Genomic DNA, 17,616 nt, shown 5'->3' with positions numbered 1-17,616 from the left:
TATTTATACCTTTTTAAGTATTTCCATGAAACTTCAGCTAATTGGGCCAAAATATACTGGTCCCGATGTGCTCCAGTTAACTGGAACCCACTGTATTTATATCGTGCTGACTGGGAAAGGTGAGAGGCATTGATCGTGTGGATAGTCAGAGGCTTTTTCCCAGGGCTAAAATGGTTGCCACAAGAGGACACAGGTTTAAAGTGCTGGGAAGTAGGTACAGAGGAGATGTCAGGGGTAAGTTTTTTTTACTCAGAGTGGTGAGTGCGTGGAATGGGCTGCCAGCAACGGTGGTGGTGGAGGCAGATACGATGGGGTTTTTAAAAGGCTTTTAGATAGGTACATGGAGCTTAGTAAAATAGAGAGCTATAGGTAAGCCTAGTAATTTCTAAGGTAGGGACATGTTTGGCACAACTTTATGGGCTGAAGGGCCTGTATTGTGCTGTAGGTTTTCTATGTTTCTCTGCAGCTTTGACATATGTTAGTCAATCAACCCACCTTTAAAACTAAAGTAACTAAAGACTGAACATCACTAAGGCACATTAACCAAGAAGCAAGAGCATGTTAATTGTCTAAGAAGTGGATGAGGGGAGAGTTTTGTACCTTAAAATAATGCTCCTGGAGAAAAATGGATTTCAAAATTTACACATTATGTTGACTGGGTGACTCTCAGTTAAGACTGACCATCTAAATGATAGAAGAGCTCGTTTTGCACTGCTGATGATTTAGGGGTTATTTATCATTCTGGAACTCTATCAGTCCATGTAAAGTAGGAATTAATTTTAACACATATTCTCCAGAAATCAGAGACTTAGATAAGTTACCTTCTGCAGTATTTAGCCCCTCCCTCAGGTGTTAAGTCACAATATTTCAAGGGAATAAAAATATCTTACAGAAAAGGTCACTCAAGAGTTAAAAGCAATGCATAAAAAGGCCAAGGAGAAAGTGTGTACATAAACAACTAATTCTGTATAAAACATTCAATTTCCATAAGGATACTGTATCGTTTTTGCAAAAAAGCAAGTATCATTTTTTGTAAAAAAAATTATGCTATATAAACAACAGCATATTATAAAACTGTTATGGTGGGCCTTTTCCCAAAATAGTTATCCTTTCAAGACAACATAATCAATTCCAAATTCTTAAATGAAATGGAGGTTGTAGATAAAAGAATTTATTAAGTCTTGCTCTGAGTCCCAGGAAACCAAAATAATCAGCATATTTGAAAAGAAAATTGACTACCTGTAGTAAATGCCAAGATGCCCTTCTTCAATCTTGTGTATGGAAGAGTAGAGGCAAAACGCTACGAATGCAGTTAATACGCCCACAACTGCTCCAACATGCGTCATGGTCATGCTGCCTTACCTATAGGTGAGGGATGCAAACAACAGCGTAAATGTAAACAGCACAGGAGAAAAATTATATTTTAAAAAATTTGACATTCAAAATCCAATTTACATAAAATCCAACATTTACCTAACATGAAAACACATACATCTTAACATGAACACACAAAAGTCCTTTCAAATCTACACTTCATAATGTTGCGACAGTTTAGGCAGGCTTAGTTATATCTATATAAATGGAAATCATGCGTACACACAAACTCTTTTACAAGATTAATTAAGTCTTGATTTTATTCAATCAGCCAGGAACATGCTATCATCAATTTAAACACATCCAATAAACACTTTTGAACTAACTTTAATTCTTGAGCAACAGTAGCTTCGGCAACTTTGTAAAATTCACTTGACAAAAAGGCATTGGCAACTCCTTGTACATTTTCTTTTCAAGCGTAATCAACTTTCAGCAACCCGATGCCTTTGTTAACCTGTAAGTAAACTGCCAACCGTAAAACAAATTTCCTGCTTTTTCAGGTTTCTCAGTGGGATTTACAGGAAGACATTTCTTGCTTGACTTTGCTTCCTGTCACACCTCCAATAGTGCCCTTAGGTCAGCTGCATGGTCATCATTCAAGGACCACCTTTCAGTGATGTTGTGTTCCCTCAGCCCTGGTACATCTACTGGTGTACGGTGGTGGCAGGGAAGTCTCCCTGAAACCCCCTGCAGCTTCCAATGGGGTTAGCCAGTCCCCCAATTTCTGCCCTTCCTCCTCAGCCACAGCCAAAAGCTGCCCTTTTCTGCCTCTTCAGTCAACTCTCTGGTGACCCTCCTGAACCTCGCTCCGGTCACTGCCAGATCACAGAGTAACCTTGTTATTGATGTGCTGACCTCAAATACAGTATTTTCTGCCAAATTTTGGCACATGTAGGACAATAGTGATTCTATCCCACTAAGAATTATTTACCATTTCCCAAAAAGTAAAAAAAAATGCAGGATAAACAATTGTGGTTTCTTATCTACTGTGGATAGTCAAAAGCTTTTTCCCCAGGGATGAAATATCTAACACGAGAGGGCACAGTTTTAAGGTGCTTGGAAGTAGGTACAGAGGAGATGTCAGGGGTAAGTTTTTTACTCAGAGAGTGGTGAATGCATGGAATGGAATGCTGGCGATGGTGGTGGAGGCAGATACAATAAGGTTGTTTAAGAGACTCCTGGATAGATACATGGAGCTTAGAAAAATAGAGGACTATGGGTAACCCTAGGTAAATCCTAAGGCAAGGACATGTGCAGCACAGCATTGTGGGTCGAAGGGCCTGTATTTTGCTGTAGGCTTTCTATGCTTCAATGTTACTCTTATTCAGCAAAGCATTATACTTGTTTTCCAAAAACTCCTGCAAGAAATCAATATGGGAGTACCAGCAAGGTAGCGTAGGTTAGCATAATGCTTTATGGTGCCAGAGAACAGGGCTCAGCTCCACCACTGTCTGTAAGGTAGCGTAGTGGTTAGTATAATGCTTTATGGTGCCAGAGAACAGGGTTCAATTCCCACCACTGTCTGTAAGAAGCTTGTACATTCTCAATCATGGCCAGGAGGTTTCCTCTGGGTGCCTTGCTTTCCTCCAACATTCCAGAAACGTACGAGCTAGTAAGTGGTGGCCACGCTACGTTGGCACTGGAAGCGTAGCAACACTTGTGGGCTCTTCCCAGCACAATCCTTGGACTGTGTTGGACACTGATGCAAACAAAGCATTTCACTATATTAATGAATAAGTGAGAAATAAAGCTAATCTATCTATGCTAGTCACCACTTAAATTTCCTGCCAGCAGAACAACATGCTGTACTCCAAACTTTCTTGGTTTAAAACTGCTCTTTTACCAAAATTCATACCACATGGAATAAATGCACTTTTTTCCACATAATGCTCTACCTGTCACCACCTTAAATACCGTAGATTCCGGATTTTAAGCCGCTACTTTTTTCCCACATTTTGAACTGCTTTGAACTTTGCGGCCTTTAATACGGAGCGGCTAATGCATTATTTTTTTTCATGCCGCCTCGTAAACATTTTGCCTCGTAACAGTAGACCAATAAAATTGATGAGTAGTTCACAGAGGTCCAATGAAATTGTACGATAAATCAAGCGCACTTTCACAATTAAATTATTGTAAATCAGTCATTTGTACTCACCCTCATCAACATGGAAAACACTCGAAGAAAAGCATTGTGCTGCCTTTATGGCAGTTATTTAGTTTATAATATTTTCGCTTAGTAATTCATTTTCTAGTTAAAGTTAGAAGAGTTTTAACTATATTTGTTTTCTGTACTACATCGCGGGATGCTATGACGTCACACCCGGTTTCGCCGCATCTTGTGGGATACCAGTTTGCGATAAACGGAAAGGAGGGGGGGAGCGGCGGAGCCAAAACGCTGCTTTTAAGTTAAAGGCGATCAATAACTTTTCCTGGTAGGCTGCAGTATATATATTTTTTACCAGTCGTTAGGAGATATTGGAATGTTGTTCAGTAAAGAAGTATACGCAACGTATATTTAAAAGTAGCCGCGTTACGGGCACGGTTCGAAAAAAAGCATTTGCAATATGTATTTGTTTTTGTTACCATATGGATTTAATTAAAAGTTAAAAAATCCTCACGTGTAATATCTTTCTGTGTAAATATCTCATATTACAACGTGGGACACCTGCGGCCGAAAATCCGGTGCGGCCTTTACAAGTAAAAAATTGATTTTATTTCTAAAATTAGAGCCAGCGGCTTTTAATCAGGTGCGCTCTGTAGTCCGGAATCTACGGTACTTAGTTTGTTCATATCCCTTTTTAGATTCTTGCCTCCCTTTCTCATTCACTTTCCCACCTGGCTTTGTTTCTCCAGTAAAGCTTGCAAACTACTTTTAAACTGAATTTAATAGTCTGAACTATCAGGCAGCAACTCCAGAAAATAACTATCATTAAAGTGACACATATGCTTCATTTCATTGTTTAAATAATAATTCTAAAGTACATGAGTACTTACAGAATATGCTAGGATGATGTTTAAAGTTATAAAACTTTTATATGGAATCAGTTCAATGTCTTCCAGCAGCAGTTCATAACATTTGTCCTGTATTGCTGTTGGGGACTGTCATGTGGGTTTTCATTCATAAGTTAACATCTGAATCTGAATAAAACATAAGGAAACCATTACAAGCAGAATGAAAGTGATTCGATATCTATATGATGTGAATAATCATGAGAGGTTATGGTCTGCAAAATGTTGAGAAACAGCTCAAATGAAACCATTACCCTTGCATTACAGAATGAAATAAATGGACTTCTAACAATCTTAATAAAATAATGAAGTGTAAATACATAAAAACACAAGAAACTACTTTTAATGATGCATCATAATGAGTTGTATCATAGGTTGGTAAGGAATTGCTCTGCCCAAGATCACAATTGCAGAGCTGTGAATGAAGCCCAGTCCATCACACAAAGCAGCCTCCTCTCCATAGTCTACACTTCCCATTGCCTCAGGACAGCAACTAACATAATAGCCACCCTGGTTATTCTCTTTTCTTCCCACCTCCCAATGGGCAGATGATACAAAAGCACGAGAGACACGTATCACCAGACTCAAAGACAGCCTCTTTCTCACTGTTATAAGACTCTGGAACAAATCTCTCTTGCAATCTCCCTTGTCATGGTCCTTGCATTCTATTTGTCTATCTGCATTGAACATTGTCAGTAACTTAAAGTTCAAAGTAAGTTTATTATCAAAGTACATATACATTATTGACAAGAGAAAGGGAAAGGTGGATTACTGGCGCCTTAAAACCAGTCGCTTCGGACAGATGGGGCTTGTCAGCAGTAGTTGGCAGATCATCGAGAAGGAATACTCTAATCTTAAACCTCCGCTGCCTTGCAGCTATATCCACTCATGGGGAAGGCTTTGGGAGGTAAACCCAGAGAAAAAAGCAGTCCTACATTGATTTCAATGCTGACTGGCACCTCCTGCAATGCTGCTGGTACCAAACTGTATCAGTCTCTGCCACTTTCCTGGGTTCATCAGTTGCGTGGAAAGGGGGAGCTTGCTACATGGGCAACAGCATGCTCTCCACATCATACTGCCCAGGCTTGTGTATCTAGATAGCTGAGATGCAATATCCATGGTAAACTTTGACCAACAGAGGCCCTCATATGTCACCATAAATAACCCTGAAATTCATTATCTTGCAGGCATACCTAATAAATTCTTAATAGTATAATATTCATAAAATCAATAACAGACCGCACCATGTAATTTTAACATGATGTTCTGTTTTTCTCCCCACTAACTCAATGTTATTATGTTTGACATGATCAGTATGGATAGTACCCAAAAGCTTTTCATTATAACTCAATACAGGTGACAATATTAAATTTATAAATTGAAAAAATAGGAGGAGTAGGCAATCAGGTCCTTCAGGACTACCTTGCCAGTTAATATGACCATCACCGATCTATACCTCTTCCTCTCTGACAACTGTCCATCCCTCTTATTCCTTGATCTATCAAATACAGATCCACGTACATTTTAAATACTTCTAATGAACCCAAAACATGCCAGGAATGAGAATTCCAGAGATTCACCACCCTCTACAAGAAATTTTTACATACTTGTTTTTAAAAAACTGGCTCCTCATCTTGTAGTTATGTTCCCTAGTTTGAGACTTGTCCTCTACTGAAGACATCCCCAATTCTAGCCAGTCAAATCCCTTTAGGATCTTATACATTTTAATGAGTTTACACCTCGTTTTCCTAAATTCCAAGGAGTCTAAACCTGGAGAATAATTTGAGGCAAATAATTCAAAGACTTAAATATTAAGAAAGTATTGTCTTTGAATGGGTAGACAATTTTCACATTTGGATTTATTAACACAATTAAAAATTTATTAGAAATAGCACTTATTGCAATCAACTCTAGGTGGCTATTATGATATGAAAACTCCAACCATAAGTTTTGTGTATACTACCGGGCCTTTTATTGTGACATGCCACCAGTTTAGATATGTTGTGAGTGCAGGGGGTAGGGGGTAGAGGAGCAACTATAGATAAATGCAGATGGAAAATAAGATTAGGTGGGCCAGAAAGGAGGCAGCAGTTCAAATAGTCTTATTGGAGACAAGTGGATGAGGCAAAGGAAAGGGGAATTTAAAATGAATTGCAAGTTCCCCTATCAGTTCTACAATACCGAAATGGAAATGTATTGCTGATCATTTATCATCACTAGATTTAAATTCAGGATCTCTAAAACCAGCTGCATTAACCACATCTACAGATCAAAAAGATGGCTTCTCACTCTTGTAAGTGCATTAGAAAATGGCCAATTAGTACATTTTGACACCATAGGGCAAACAAAGCAGAAAATCCTCAGGCAGCTGCTTGTACAAAGTTCAGAGAGGAAGTAAGGGAAAAAAGCAGGCAGAGATGTAGCCTGAGAACAGCAGCAAAAAGCACAAAAGGTAATCCATAATATTCTGTGCATCACTGAATTGTAAATGGCCGTAAAGATGTGTTAAGGACCATTAGGAACCAAAAAGATCACCTATGATAGCTAACAGCCATGGATTAGGATTAATCTTTAGCAAGGAGGATGATGCTGCATTGAGAAAGATGTGGCTGAGGCAGTGGATGGGCAAAACAAAACAATGGTTAGAAATTATGGATGTGATTGCACCAAGGAAATACAGAGATCTACCAGTTTGTTGCCTTGACTAGAACACTTAATTTATAGTGAGTGGTGGGATAGACTGGGCGTGTTTTCCCCGAGTGCAGCAAGCTGAGGGATGACTTGATAAAGGATGCAAGGATAAACCTACCAACTGCAGACCAGACTGTTTCTCCCCAGCAGGTATACTTTCAGTACAATCCTCAGAGACAAGATTTGCAATCACCTGAACAGTCTGAAATGTTGAGGATAAGTCAAAACTGATCTGTTAAGGGCAAATTATGTTTAATCAATGATGGGTTTTAGACAAGGTAATAGAGAGGCTCAATGCATAGAAAACGCTGTAGGAACTCAGCAGGTCAGGCAGCATCTACAACAGGAATAAACAATCGATGTTTTGCGCCAAGACCCTTCATCAGGACTGGAAAGGAAGGGTAAGGGTAGAGGGAGAGGAAGGAGTACAAGCAGGCAGGTGATGGGTGAGGGGGGTGGTAGATTGGGAGGAAGTGAAAAAACTGGGTGGTGATAGTTGGAAGAGGTAAAGGGCTGAAAAAGGAGGAATCTGACAGGACAGGACAGTGGACCATGGGAGAATGGGAGGGAGGTGATGGAGAGCTGAGGAGAAAACAAGGGGTAAGAGCAAGGCCAGAAAGAAGAATGGAAAAGCAGAGAAAGGGGAAGGGGGAGAAATTACCAGATGTTAGAGAAATCGATGTTTATGCCATCAGGTTGGAGGCATCCCAACGGAATATGAGGTGTTGCAATGTCAGCTCTATTCCCTTGGGAAGTTAGTTAAACACACGATGAATCACTGCAACAATAAAGTTAAAAGTGATGACTGATCGTCTTGTCATGGTATATAGTAATTTTCAGAAGGCATTCGAAAAAGTGCCGTATTATAGATTGTAATTAAAACAGGCTGAGAGCAGTACTGAGATTCTGACATAACCTAGCTTGACACTGGTCTTCGTTGAGAACTATTCTCAGTGATGACCAGTAACACTTTTACTTTTCTTGTCTCAATACTTCATCTTGTTTTACAGTTGTTGTTGCTACTGCTTGTGGTGTTCTGCAGAGCATCATGGACACACAATGTCGGTGCCTCAATATGTAGCGACACTTGCAGGCTGCCCCCAGCATATCCTTGGGTGTTTGTTAACACAAACAACACACTTCACTGTATGTTTTGAAGTAAATGTTATAGATAAATCTGAATCCAAATCAGAGCTAATAATTCAAGTCAAACCTCTTTTGTTAGAACTGAGGTGAAGAGCATACTTCCAAGTCAGGACTGTGGGCATGCTATGTTGACACCAGAATGTACGGGGACACTTGCGTGTGGTCCCTAGTACACCCTTGGTTTGTGTTGATGTTAACACAAATGATGCATTTCAGAGTATGTAATAAATTAATTAATCTGAATCTGAACATCCTCACTAACTCCGAGGAATCTCTGGCTTATGACTGCTCAAAGCACTTGAGCCGATACTAAGAAAGTTAAGGCCAGCATGAGGAGTGAGTCTCTAAACAAGTGGTTGTTGGAATACATGACTTCACAGAGTGTCCATGCTGTCAGCAAGCATCTGCCCCATCTCTGCTTAAAATGAAGTTTGAAACCCTCAAAAAAAAACACTGTAACTGCATGGATGAAAGATTGGCTAAGTTGCTAGAATCGTAGATTAGTGATCAATTACTTTTTGGCCTGGACAGAAATGTATAGGTAAAGTTCTCAGCATGACTACTTTACATAATATCTACAATTACGTGTACAGGTTTAATCTTCAAGTAAGACCATAAGACACAGGAGCAGAATTAGGCCATTTGGCCATCGCCTGCTCTGCCATTCCATCATAGCTGATTTACTGTTCCTCTCAACCCTATTCTCTGCCTTCCTGCCGTAACTTTTGACACCATTACTAATCAAGAACCCATCAACCACTGCTTTAAATATAGCCAATAACTTGGCCTCCACAGCCGTCTGTGGCAATGAATTCCACACCACAGATTCATCCCTGTCTGTCTAAAAAAAATTCCTCCTCATCTGTGTTCTAAAGGGACGTCCTTGTATTCTGAAACTGTGGCCCGTCCTAGACTCCTCACTATAGGAAACATCCTCTCTAAGTTCACTCTTCTAGTCCCTTCAATATTCAATAGGTTTTAATGAGATTGCCCCCCATTCTTCTAAATTCCAGTGAGTACAGGCCCAGAGCCATCAAATGCAGCTCATATATTCCTTTCTTTTCCAGGATCATTCTTGTGAGCTTCCTGTACTCTCTCCGATGACAGTGCATCCTCTTGGATAGGGTGCCCAAAATGCTCACCATATGTGCAAATAACTTGAGGCTTGGAGGTTTAATGATTTTTGAGGACAGGAAGCGACCAAGGGTATAGAGACATGCTGGAAGAATGAGCAATATGCGGCAGGTGAAATTTTTAAAAAATTGCAAAGTATTACATTCTAGCAGAAGGAACAACAGGGTGCATTTCTAACAAGGACAAAGAAGCAGACAAGCTGGGGGTAAAAATGTAAAGATCACTAAAAGTTGTGGGTATTCAGTGTGCGACTGTTGGTAGTGTGTTTTGCACCTTAACCCTAGAGGAATGCTGTTTCATTTGGCTACATTCATGTGTATTGTTGAATGACAATTAAACTTGAACTAGAACTTGATTTAAAAAGAGCGAACAGGATCGAGACTTGGGGCAGCATGGTAGTAGAATAGTTAGCACAATGCTTTACAGTACCGACGACCCAGGTTCAATTCCCAGCCCTGCCTGTAAGTAATTTGTACGTTCTCCCTGTGACCACATGGGTTTCCTCCAGGCGTTCCTGTTTCCTCCCACAGTCCAAAAACTTACAAGTTGGTAGGTTAATTGGTCAGTGTAAACTGTCCTGTGATTAGACTAGGTCTAAATCGGGGGATTGCTGGGCAGCATGAGGTCACATTAACTCCCACTGTGCTGGGTGCCACACTTTTGGAAAGAAATGAAGACCATAAAGAAGGTGCAGAAAACATTTTCCGCAATTATTCCAGGGAGTGAGGGAATTTAAGGAGCTAGTCAAGCTGGTCTCATTCTCCTTGAAACTGAGAAGATTGAAAGAGGTATTCACACTCGAAGGTTTAGATAAGAAATTCTCATTGCTGGCAGCAACCCAGGTTCAATTCCCACTACTGTCTGTAAGGAATTTGTACATTCTCCTTGTGACCGTGTGGGTTTCCTCCAAGTGCTCCAGTATCCTCCCACATCCCAAAGGCTTATAGATTAATTGGTCACATGGGTATAATTAGGCAGCATAGGCTCATTGGGACAGAAAGGCCTGTCACTGCTCTTTCTCCAAATTAAAATAGAAATACAACAAAATAAACTGGGTTGTGTCAAGAAGCAGGCAATGTAGAATGAAGTCAGTTATGAAATTAAACAAAAGAGCAAATACAGCACACTGGTTCAGCTGGTAGAGCTGATGTCTGAGAGTTACACTGACCTCGGTTTAAACAAGGCCTCCAGTGCTGTCTATGTGGAGGTTGCACGTTCACCTTATGACATCGTTCCCTGGGTTTTTCCTCCCTCTGCAAATTCCTTATAGTGTTGAGAATAGTTGAGATACCCAAAGAGAAGGTTAGAGGGAAGATTAGTTTGGGGGGGGGGGGGCGCGCAGGTCAACACAGGAGCTGAAGGAACTCATCGTGTCAAGCAGCATCCATGGAGAGAAATGAACAGTTGACATATATTTGCCTCCATAGGCGCTGCCTGACACAGATTTGCTCCAGCTCCTTTGTGCGCATCTCCACATTTCCGGCAGTCTCTGTAGGTCAGAACAGCCTCTTCTATGCCATAAGGAAATCTGGATTTAGTTTAAACTGGAAGCATTTTGATTGGGAACACACATTACAGTAATGTGTAGTGAAAGCAAAGTCCATCATAACATTCAAAAGAGAGCTTAACATCAGGAAGAGTCCGACACACCCTACTCACTTGTCCCACTCTCATCAGGGAGGAGGCTACAAAGCACCAGCCCCAGGGCCAGACTCAAAACAGTTACTTTCCGCGAGTAGTAAGGCTGGTCAATACCTCCACCCACAAACCCACCCCTCCACAACCACTTTATCAATTCCTGTCCTAGTCTCCTTAATGTACAGACACTCCTGTGCCTAGCGTCACTTTATGGACAACCAATTAAAGTATGTATATGAATTAGAGTATGTATATAAATTATCTTAGGCATTTATATATATTTTTAATTATTGTGTTGTCTTATCCAGAGTAACACTTATTTAGCTCTCTGGTACACTTGTGTACTGGAAAAAAAACATTAAACAATCTTGAATAAAAAACATATGGGTGGAATTCTCTGTCTTGAGGTATAATTCCTGCAGGGAGAGGACACTAAGGGCAGGCGCTGGGACCAAAGTCCTGGAACAATTCGATGTGGCTCCGATGGTCACCGAGAGTGGTTCATGGACAGAGGGGAGTGCGGGGATTCGGCGAGCTCAACGCGCCCGGAACCCGCAGCAACAATGGGTAGGGACACCGACTCGGCAGGAGCCGTCGCCTGCTGTAGATTTCACGCTAAACGAAAACAGAACTGGGGTAAAGGTTTGAAGGGAGTGACCCCACCACCACCACCACCACCACCACCACCACCACCCGTTTCTCGGCCTTGGGTCGCCTCCACCCCCCGGGCCAGGACTCCCACACCCCCACGACATCCACCCTCGGCCTTCACCACCGACATACCAGGTCGGCCGGTGCCCCGATCCCCTCCTTTATCCACTGGAACTCCACTCTTGATCCTCACTTCCTCACTCACCCTCCCTCCGGCCGGCCAGCGATCCACTTTCCACAGGGTCGCAGCCTCGACTCTCCCGCCCGTCCTCACTTCCGGCTCCTTAAAGGGGAGGCTCACTCCCGCTGTTTGGCCGACATTTTTTCCCCGTTTCAAACTAAACTTTATTCATAAGAAATGTACGCTAGGAATACAAAAAGAAACAACAGCCACAGCTTCCTTTACAGGCCTCGCCCTCTGGACTTCGGTTTTATTTAGCAAAATTGCACATTTGATAATTTTATATTGATGGAATAACGTGCAGGCATTGTGGTGAAGAATGACAGTTCAGGGATCTGCCACCAGTGGACATTGAGGGATTGGGTTCTATGTAATAGCCCCTCAAATACTGAATTGTTTTAGAGAGGAAACAAGTTTCTAAGTTTATAAGAAAAAAAAGTTAAGAGGAAACAGTTCATAAGAAAAAATATTGATGATGTAGAGAAAGGCATGCACCAAATGTATTTCATATCTATTTTAATAATATATTTATTGGAATTAAAATAATAGTCACTTTTGGAGGTGGATATTAACAGCAGGGTCAGTATTTGTCGTCTATCCCTAGCTGCCCCAGAGTGGGTGGCTGTGAACTAACTTCCTGAATTACCACTGTGCTACCACAAGACTGCTGATTAGGGAGTTTCAGGAAAAGGACACAAGGAACAGCAATATAATTTCAAGTCAGGATTGTGGGTATGTTATGATAGTGGGACATTTGCATGCTGTCCTGCCCCCAGCACTTCCTTGGGTGTGTTGGTAAAATGCAAAAGGCATATTTCACTCTTTTTTATGTACATGGGACAAATAAGTCTGAATCTGTATAGCTGAAGGTATTTTGCTCCCATGTGCCTTTTACTCTTGACCTTTGTAGTGATAGACCTGATCGATTTTGGAAGTGCTTTTGAGGTGGTCAATTTCTAAATGGTATACACTATAGCTATGGTAATGGAGAATACAATAGGATGAGGGAGGATTTGGTTAGTGTAGACTGGGCACACAGGCTATATAGTAGGACAGTTGAGAGACAGTGGAAGACTTTCAAAGTGATATTTTGCAGTGCTCAACAAAAGTATATTCAAGTGAAAAGGAAGGATAGTAAGGGTGGGGAGAGCCAGCCTTCGATAACTAAGAAATAAAAGAAAAGCATCAGACTAAAAGCTCGTACGTACAAAGTTGCCAAGAGTAGTGGGAAACCGGAAGATTGGGAAAACTTTAAAAAGCAACAACGTACCACTAAGTGGGAAATAAAGAAAGGGAAACTAGATTGAGAAAATAAATTAACACAAAATATAAAAACAGATAATAAAAGTTTTTATTAACTATATGAAGCGGGAAAGGGTGGCTAAAGTGAATGTAGGTCGCTTGGAGGACAAGAAGGGGGAATTGAAATTGGGTAATGAGGAATGGCTGGGGCTTTGAATGACTATCTTGTGTCGGTCTTCATGGTGGAGGAAACATCTAACATGCCAAAGAGAGATGTTAAGGATGTGAAGGGAGGTGAGGACCGCGATACAATAGCTATCACTAAAGAGGTAGTGCTGAGCAAACTTGTGGGCCTGAAGATAGAAAAGTCCCTTTGTCCTGATGGAATGTATCCCAGGCTACTGAAAGAAATGACAGAAGTTATAGTAGAGGCTTTGGTGATGATTTACCAAAATTCTTGGGACTCTGGGCAGGTCCCAGCGGACTGGAAGATGGCGAATTTCAAGCCACTGTTCAAAAAAGGATGTAGGCAAAAGGCAGGTAACCATAGGCCAGTTAGTTTAACATCTGTAATTGGGGAAATGCTTCAAGCTATCATTGAAGAAGAAATAGCACGGCATCCGGAAGGAAATGGATCCATCAGGCAGACACAGCATGGATTCAGCAAAGGCAAGTCCTGTTTGACAAACTTACCAGAGTTATTTTAGGATATAACAAGCACAGTGGATAGAGATGAACAGATAGGTGTTATTTACTTGGATTTCCAGAAGGCGTTTGATAAGGTGCCACATAAAAGACTTATCCATAAGATAAGGATACATAGGATTGGGGCTGATGTATTAGCATGGATAAAGGATTGGTTAACTAATAGAAAGCAGAGAGTTGGGGTACATGGGTGTTACTCTGGTTGGCAACCAGTGGTGAGTGGTGTGCCGCAGGGATCAGTGCTGGGCCCACAACTGTTCACGATATACATTAACGATCTGGAAAAGCGGACCAAGTGTAGTGTATCTAAGTTTGCTGATGATACTAGATTGAGTGGAAAAGCAAATTGTGCAGAAGATAGAGAGAGTCTGCAGAGAGATATAGATAGATTGAGTGGGCAAGGGTCTGGCAGATGGCATACAATGTTCGTAAATGCGAGGTCATCCACTTTGGAAGGGAAAATGAAAGAGCAGATAAATCATAAAAAATTGCAGCATGCTGCTGTGCAGAGGGACTTGGGAGTGCTTGTGCATGAAGCACAAAAGGTTGGTTTGCAGGTGCAGCAGGCTATCAAGAAGGCAAATGGATGTTTTCCTCCATTGCTAGAAGGATTGAATGTAAGAGCAGGGAGATTATGCTGCAACTGTACAGGGTACTGGTGAGGCTGCACCTGGAGTACTGTGTGCAGTTCTGGTCTCCGTACTTGAGGAAGGATATACTGGCTTTGGAGGTGGTGCAGAGGAGGTTCACCAGGTTGATTCCAGAGATGAGGGGGTTGAACTATGAGGAGAGATTGGGTTTGCCTGGGCCTGTACTCGCTGGAATTCAGAAGAATGAGAGGAGATCTTATAGAAACATAAAATTATGAAAGGGATAGATAAAATAGAGGTAGGAAAGTTGTTTCCACCAGTAGGTGAGACTAGAACTAGAAGACATAGCCTCAAAATTCAATGGACTAGATTTAGCATGGAGATTAGGAGGAACTGCTTTTCCCAGAAAGTGGTAAATCTGTGGAAGTCTCTGCCCAATGAAGCAGTGGAGGCTACCTCAGTAAATATATTTAAGACAAGGTTGGATAGATTTTTGCATAGTAGGGGAATTAAGTGTTATGGGGAAAAGGCAGGTAGGTGGAGATGAGTCCACGGTCAGATCAGCCATGAACTTATTGAATGGCGGAGCAGGCTTGACATGCCAGATGGCCTACTCCTGTTCCTATTTCTTATCTTCTTAAATGATGGCTTAATTGCTACATGAGGTAGAAAGGGAGAGGATCCTTTGTCCTGGATGATGGTTCATGAAAACATTGACATAAAGCTCCACCTGATCTGGAAGGAAGCAGCTGATGAAGGTTAGCCCTATAACACAGCCCTGAAAGACTTCTGCATCAAGGATTATTTCCCTCCAACGACCACAACCATCTTCCTTTACACTGGGGTGGCAGGGTGGAGATAAGTCTCTACCAAAGGAGGTGTAAAGTGCTCCTTCCCTCCGCTACCCTGTAGGTCACCCTCGGGCAAGGCGTAACATCAGCTTAGCCATGAGAGCAGGTGGTGGATGGTGGTATGAACAGCCGGTGCATATCACATGTCCTGGTTATGTGACCACTTATGCCAGAGAGACAATCTCTGAAGCTTATTGATAATGGCTGGGGGTCACCTGAATTATAAAGACACTGCCTGGAAGAAGGCAATGGCAAACCACTTATGTATAAAAAATTGCCAAGAACAGTCATGGCCATGGATAGGGAAAAGAATAAGCAGATTAGAAACAGATGGAAGACCATGATCGCCCACGTCATACAACACAGCTTATAGTGATTATGATTCCTTTACACAAATATGTGATGTCCATTGACCATTTTTATGGGGCTCCTTGGTCCATTGCTGGAAAATGTAGCCTTTCCATGGTACCAAGCATTGCAAAAGTTCTGTGTAAAATTCCTATTTTTTAACAACATAACTGATAAAAAGCACTGTCTATATGTTGTATCTATTTTAGATAAATTCAGCTGTTCCTATCAAAGCTCAGTTACCTCTGCTGCTTAATCCCAGTCATTGGCTTCAGGTTACAGTTTGCACGAAAGGGACAGAGCAATACGTGACAACGTGAAAACCGAGCAAGATGAATGAGCTGCCAAAAAGTATTTCAGACCATGAAATAACTCTCTAGCACCTGTCTTGACCCCTCTGTTGCCTTTATGTTGTTTGATTTCTTTGCTAGTTTTAAATTAAGCACCGCTTCCATGAGAAATAAGAATGACTTATACTGGCTTTAGTCTGTGATAATGTAGCAACAAGATTATGAGCATTATGTACAACGTTTGTATAATTTTGGTCTGCTATTTAGCAATAGACTGGATCTCATTCTGAAAACGTTCACTAAATGTATCTGAAGGAAGTCTTGATAAACTGTGGCACAGGCAGAGACAGAAACTTCATTCGTCGATAGTTACTACAATACTCAGCAGCATTTAATCATTTGCAAATGTTTGAACAATTAATGGGACACCCAGTGACAGGCCATCCATTCAAACTTCCCTTTCTTTTCTACCCCCATCAGCCAGAATTGCAGCAGGTTGTTAGTGTGAATATGTGAGACAGGTATATGCTTGTCCGTGCTTCCCTTGAGAGAGTACATCAAAAACAATCGACTGAAACATTGTTTTAAAGATTTCCTCTCCAGAAATGAATCTGTCAGTATTCTCTATCAATTGTCATAATCCTAATATGCATTAAATTTTAATAGATAGTTTGCTAAATTTGTCCCGCTTTGATAAAATGACAAGACAAATTAATTTAGGGTGACAACAGTATCCAGTTACAGCAATGATAACCACATGTGATATAGTGTTGCTTCTAGTTATCATCGATACTTCAGCAATTAACACTGGCGATTAACTAGATCTGAGGTGCCTGTTTTGGAATGAAAGTGAAATGCTGGAAAACAGATCAGGCAGTGTCTGTAGAAAGAGAACCTAACATTTTTGGTCAAATTCCTTTCGGTTTTGGTGATATACCAACCAAGGATGGAAATTAATCTTCAAATATCTCTTACATTTCTTAAGATATATTTTGGATCTCCAAAGGATCTTTAACTCCACTGAAAATCACAGCATTATCTCTTGTAGTTTTTCCAATCCTAGTTCAAGTTAGTGACTTTATAAAGTCCTTAAAAAGTTGGGGAGGGGAATAAATTATTTTTGTCGCCAATTATTTTCATTGCTCTTTTTCTACAGAAGGTCAAATGGTTGTCAGAATCACCTTCCAATGTACTGTCTTCTTCAGATTATCTACCTTGTGATTCTCTACAAAGGTTATTAGTTTTAAATGACTGGTGACACGATCACAACACCAATTGGACACACACTTTGTTTTAAGTGTATTTTAATTCCTCAGCAGCTTTTCTCTATTTCATTTTTTGATCATCAACATTGTGCAAGCAAATTACAATTTCTCACATTGTTGACACAATGGAAACATCCAGAGAGGGGAAGAGGTTAGAGGAAGGAATGAGAATTCTGAAGAGGAGATGTTGAACTTGGCTAAGTAGATGATACAAACATGAATCTAAAAGAAAAATTAAATACTGGGTGTCTGATTTTCTTAAATTTCACCTCTTGGTATACTTTTTTTTACTGTTTTTGAATCTCTTTCAATTTATTTTCCATCTTCATTGTAGTTTTGTGTACTTGAGGGGCAACAACTATTCACACAAACATTCAGCAGCACCACCTCCCCGTCACACTGTCATGGTTCACAGCTCCATTTCATCCCAACATTTTCTTTTTTCATGTGATTCAACAATTTTTTTGTTTCCCAACAGTTCGCCAAATTAATTTTCCTTTC

At 40.9% G+C, this 17,616-nt stretch overlaps 1 protein-coding gene across 3 annotated transcripts in view; it reads right to left on the bottom strand.

The window, feature by feature from the left end:
* LOC140714307 (erlin-1-like) overlaps positions 1-11,990 on the bottom strand; it is a 46,196-nt gene extending 34,206 nt beyond the window's left edge. Inside the window, exons 1-3 of one of the 3 annotated variants that reach the window (XM_073025422.1) lie at positions 11,849-11,990; positions 4,369-4,512; positions 1,240-1,362 (exon numbers count right to left, since the gene is read on the bottom strand). In XM_073025422.1, coding sequence (XP_072881523.1) covers positions 1,240-1,352 — 113 coding nt within the window. In that variant the 5' untranslated portion in view covers positions 1,353-1,362; positions 4,369-4,512; positions 11,849-11,990. Of the gene's footprint in view, positions 1-1,239; positions 1,363-4,368; positions 4,513-10,522; positions 10,618-11,775 lie in introns of those variants that run through there. The other 2 variants (XM_073025424.1, XM_073025425.1) reach the window with 2 other exon arrangements.
* Between the last annotated feature and the right edge of the window lie 5,626 nt (positions 11,991-17,616).

Source organism: Hemitrygon akajei, chromosome 21, assembly GCF_048418815.1.
Source record: "Hemitrygon akajei chromosome 21, sHemAka1.3, whole genome shotgun sequence".
In the NCBI taxonomy this organism is placed as follows: domain Eukaryota; kingdom Metazoa; phylum Chordata; class Chondrichthyes; order Myliobatiformes; family Dasyatidae; genus Hemitrygon; species Hemitrygon akajei.
This window is presented reverse-complemented; position numbering and strand designations above follow the sequence as displayed.